Source organism: Sorex araneus, chromosome 5, assembly GCF_027595985.1.
Source record: "Sorex araneus isolate mSorAra2 chromosome 5, mSorAra2.pri, whole genome shotgun sequence".
NCBI lineage: Eukaryota > Metazoa > Chordata > Mammalia > Eulipotyphla > Soricidae > Sorex > Sorex araneus.
Genome location: NC_073306.1, coordinates 115,960,488 through 115,965,363, shown reverse-complemented (window position 1 = coordinate 115,965,363; position 4,876 = coordinate 115,960,488). Strand labels below are relative to the sequence as shown.

The window sequence follows — 4,876 nt, the reverse complement described above, 5'->3', positions numbered from 1 at the left end:
AAGTCCCACCCCGTGCAGAAACCCGGTCCCCGACGCGCCCAGTGCCCATCGGGAGCCCCCCAGCTCACAAGGGAAGGAGCCGAATCAGACCTGTACATTTATTTACAAGGCTCAAGCTGAGAGCAGGCTGGGGGCTGCCCCTCCGCTGTCCCGCCCCTCCTGGGCCTGCTGATCCCGGTAGTCACCCCGGGAGAAAGGTCCAGAGTGGCTGGGGTGGGCCCCCTTGGCCCTCGGGCAAGACTGGGGTGGTCTCCCGGGTCCCCTGGGCCTTCCCCTCCCCCCTCCCCCAAGGCTGGGCTGGGCGTCCGTCCTCTCTCCCAGTGAGTTCCTGTATGTTGGTGGTCGCGAGGAAGGTGGGTGGGGGCCGGGCCCGGGCCAGATGGTGCTTGCGGGGGCCTTATCTGCTGGGAGTGGGGCGCGGGCGGGGGCTCGAGGCCCTCGCAACAAAGCCGCCTCTGTGTCCCCTGCCAGCTGGACTCGGGAGGGCCTGGCTGCCTTCCTGGCCCGCCCGGAGTCTGTCCGCCTGCCCCGAACCACATGCTGGGTGCCCCCTGCCCTCCCGCCCCAGCCAGGAGGGTGCCCCGGCCGGGGTGGGGGTCCCCGGGCGGGCCGGAGCAAATGTCGGGCCCAGAGCCCCACCCAGGAGGCATCAGCGGGACGGGTTCAGGCCACAGCCGAGGCGTCTGTCGGGGAAGCGGTCCATGCGCAGGGGCGTGGGGAGCCCCGAGCCTCCCAGCCTGGCGCTGCCGTGTCCCAGCCAGGCCGCGCTGGGCATCTGGCCGTCCGCTCTGGCCTGTGGGGCTGTGTGGCCTCAGCCCCGGGCCCCGTGTGGCTGCGTCCAGGCTCCAGCTGCCCCTGGGGGCTCAGACCCCGAGCGCCATCAGTGCTCCTGAGCTGCTGATCTTCTTGAAGCGGTTGGCAGCGCTGACGGCAATGAAGTTTTTCTGGAGGGGGGGCGGGGGCGGGGGGAGAGGGGGTCACGTCGGCAGGGGTGCAGGGGCCAGGTCCCCATCTTTCCCCCAGGGCCCAGACCCCAGGAAAGGGGCAGGGCTGCCCCCAGAACAGCCACCAGAGGGGCCAGGACACCACCACTGTCTCTCAGAGCCGCCTGTGGCGCCCGTTTCAGTACCTCGAGGGAAAAGACAAGCCCCTCCCACGTGTGTGTGTCTCTCCTGACCCTGCCTCCCCACCCACCCCCACCCAGCTTGCCCCATCCCAGCCTGTTTCTCAAGCTCCCGGCCCAGTACCTGCCCCAGGGCTTTTGCACTGGCTAGCCACCTATTTAGAGCACACCCTCTCCCCTGGACCCAACTGATTTGTTTTGGTCCAGTCCTCCTTGATAGCTTTTAACAACTACCCAGCCCCCATCAAGAGAGTCTGACCCCTGCCGTGTGTGTGTGTGTGTGTGTGTGTGTGTGTGTGTGTGTGTGTGTATGTGTGTGTGTGTGGCCGGAGACCTCGCCCTGAGCCCCCGGCTTGGCTGTGCGGCCCTCTGGGGCTCGCTGCCAGCCCTGGCGGAGACAGGAGAGTGAGCCCTGTTTCCCAGTCCCCTGGTCTGCCGGGTAGAAGCTGCCCCGTCCGCGCTGGTGGGCCTGGACCAGCCGCTCTCCCCGCCTCGCCGCGCCCTGCGGCCCCCCCGGCCCTCGGTACCTTCCAGCGCCTTTTCATGAGGTATTTCTTTAGCAAGATCTGGGACTTGAGGCGTCGGTTACAGCGCTTGGCTTTCTCCGCCAGGTTGTTGAGCCACGGGTGGGCCAGACACTGGGCAGCGCTCATGCGGGCCCTGGGGGCAGGGGGCACGGTGGGAGGGTGGGCAGTGTGCCGGGGAGCCCCACCCCGCCGGCACACGCAGGGCCCGCACCCCGGGGCGAGCCTCACCCCTGGTCCTTGACGATCAGGTGGGAGACAAAGTCTTTGGCCTCCTCTGACACGGCCTCAAAGGTCTCCTCGTCAAAGTACCAGTTGGCAGAGAGCACGTTGTTCAGGGTCTCCGTGTCGTCGTCACCCAGGAAAGGGGACAGGCCACTGAGTCTGCAGGGAGCGGGACAGAGGGCAGAGCGGTGAGGGGGCGGCTGGCGGTAGGCATGGATCCTAGGAGGCAGCACCGTGTGCTGAGAAGACCCCCGGCCGCCCGAGTGGGACAGACCTGGCTTTTGAATCTGGCTGGGTGACCTTGGGCAAGTCACTTCCCCCCCTCTCTGAGCCTCACTCTTCTCATCTGTAAAATGGGCGCAAGCATCCCAGCTTCCCAGGGGTTACAGTGAAGAAGAGGAATGATGAGTGCACAAAAATTAAAAAAAAAAAAAATTTGTCCCTGACCCTCTGTCCTCCCTCCCGGGCAGGCTAGGGTGCGGAAGACCTGCTGTCCAGGGTCTGGGGCTGCCTGCATGCTCCGCCTTTAGAGGCTCTGGTCTCTCCAACTCTAAAATGGGTACAGAGCTCCCCGTTCCTGTTTCTCCCTCAGACTCCCCGACCCCTTGCAAAGGCTGACTGGAAGAGTGGGGTTTGAGGGGGGCAACCCCCTCGGCAGGACCCCCAGGCCCCAGCTTGGCCTCCCCCCCCACGCCCCCGCCCCTGAGTCCTCCCCGTGCCCGTGCCCGCCAGCCCCCGGGGGCTCACAGCATGTAGGTGATGACCCCCATGCTCCACATGTCCGTCTTGTCGGAGATTTGGTCGTAGTTCACCACCTCGGGCGACAGGAACTCCAGGGGGTCCCAAAATTCACCTTCAGCTTCTCGTTGGGGTTGTACCTGCGGGGTGAGAGCCGCACGCTCAGCTCCCGCCTCCCCGCGCCCCGCCCGGCCCTTCCCGCGCCCGCCCGGCCCACCCCGCACCCGCCCGGGCCCTCCCCGCCCACCCGGGGGGTACCTCCGTGCCAGGCCGAAGTCGATGATCTTCACCAAATGGCCCGTGGTGTTGACGCACAGGGATGTTCTCTGGCTGAGGAGAAGGGGGTGACCTGGGCTGGCCCTCTGACCTGGCTCACCCTACGCTCCCCGCCAGGTCCACCCCAGCCCCGAGCAGGCTGCCAGGGCGGCCTCCCGAGCCCCGGGCCGCTGTCCTGACACCGGCAGCACCAGAGAGACGCACGTGCCAGCAGCTCTGAGGGTGAAGCTGAGGCGGTGGGCGGGGGGGGGGGGGCGGGCCTGAGCCTGGAGCCCGTCAGGGCCTCCCCAGAGGCAGGGAGGGAAGACCCTGCTTCTGGCCCGCAGAGGGAAACAGACTCCTTGGACGGTGGCTCCGGCCAGCAAGGACACCCCACTGAGGAGCCTGGGACTCTGTGTCCACATGCCACGGTTTCACAACTGGGGGAACTGAGGCACAGGCACAGAAAGTGACGGCCCTGGTGTTCCAACCAGTTGATGATGGAGCCAGGACTGACCCCAGGACTCTGATCCAGCCCTGGTCCCCTGATGTCACTCTGTCAACCGCTGGTGACCTCCGAGGACCCACAGAGCATTCAGGGTTGGGGGCCGGTTCTTCCCGAGCAAGGACCTCTCCCCCAGCCTCCTTGCTCCTGGCAGAGCTCGAGGGAACGGCTGGGGTGCCAGGGACTGAGCCTGGGCCGGCGGCCTGCAGGGTGAGCGCCTTCCCCTCTGCTATCCTTCCGAGCCCTCCCCTGCCCTGCCTGACAAAGGCACCCATGGGGCCTCAATCCCAGCCCGGGACACGGTGGCCAGTGGCCGAGCAAATGCACTGCGGCAAGGCCAGAGAGACCCTCCCACCGGGCCTCCCTCTGCTCTTCACAGATCAGGAACACGGTCCTAGTCAGACAGCGGGAGCACTTTAAAGGTGCTTCACTATGCTCTAAAGAAAGATTTCATACAAAAAATGGTAATTTCCTGATTTTCTGCACCTTCTGAAAAGGCGGGAGCCAGGCCCACGTGGCTGCCACTGGCCCAGACGTGGGGCCTGAGCCTCCATGACCCTGCAGTGTCCGTTGCTGGACTGGCCTGCAGGCCTTTGCCTGGGCATCGCTGTAAACTACTGTCTGAGGTCCTTTTGGAATTGCTCCACCCACTCAGACAAAGTGGCAGTGGCTGAGGAAAGGAAGGGCCCAGGCACAAGGGCCTGAGGAAACAGGACACATGCGGGTCTCCCTGAAGGGAGGAAAAGCCCGGCAGGGAGTCTGGGACACGGTTCCAGATGGTTCTCCTGGCTCATTGGACCATGCAACCCTTCTCTGATGAAAAACAGAGAGCTGTCCTGAATACTCTCTCCTCTCTCCCTCTCTCTCTACTCTTCCCTCCTCTTCTCTCTCTCTCCCTCTCTCTCCCTCTCTCTCCCTCTTCTCTCCCTCCCTCTCTCCCTCTCTCTCCCTCCGTCTCTCCCTCTCTCTCCTCTCTCTCCCTCCCCTCTCCCTCCATCTCTCCCTCTCTCTCCCTCCCTCTCTCCCTCTCTCTCCCTCTCTCTCCCCCTCTCTCTCTCCCTCTCACTCTCCCTCTCTCTCCCTCTTTCTCTCCTCCCTCTCTCCCCCTCTTTCTCTCCCTCTCTCCTTCTTTCTCTCTCTCCCTCTCTCCCTCTCTCTCCCTCTCTCTCCCTCTCTCTCCCTCTCTCTCCCTCTCTCTCTCCTCTTTCTCTCCCTCCCCTCTCTCTCCCTCTTTCTCTCCCTCCCTCTCTCCCTCTCTCTTTCCCTCTCTCTCCTTCTTTCTCCCTCCTCTCTCCTCTCTCTTTCCCTCTCTCTCTCCCTCTCTCTCTCCCTCTCTCCCTCTCTCTATCCCCCCTCTCTCTCTCACACACACACCACAAACTCACAGTCATACACATTCACACACACTCTTTTATACACACATTCACCATACACAGTCACATTCTCTCACACACATTCACACACACACATGCTCTCTCTCATACACACACATAAAAATTCACACAC

General features: G+C 64.0%; 1 protein-coding gene across 1 annotated transcript in view; it reads right to left on the bottom strand.

Annotated features, from left to right (window-relative positions):
- Positions 1 to 307: 307 nt before the first annotated feature.
- MYLK2 (myosin light chain kinase 2) overlaps positions 308 to 4,876 on the bottom strand; it is a 15,845-nt gene continuing 11,276 nt past the window's right edge. The window contains 6 exon segments of the mRNA XM_055139937.1: positions 308 to 944; positions 1,651 to 1,783; positions 1,879 to 2,031; positions 2,620 to 2,705; positions 2,708 to 2,750; positions 2,869 to 2,940. Coding sequence (XP_054995912.1) covers positions 864 to 944; positions 1,651 to 1,783; positions 1,879 to 2,031; positions 2,620 to 2,705; positions 2,708 to 2,750; positions 2,869 to 2,940 — 568 coding nt within the window. The 3' untranslated portion in view covers positions 308 to 863.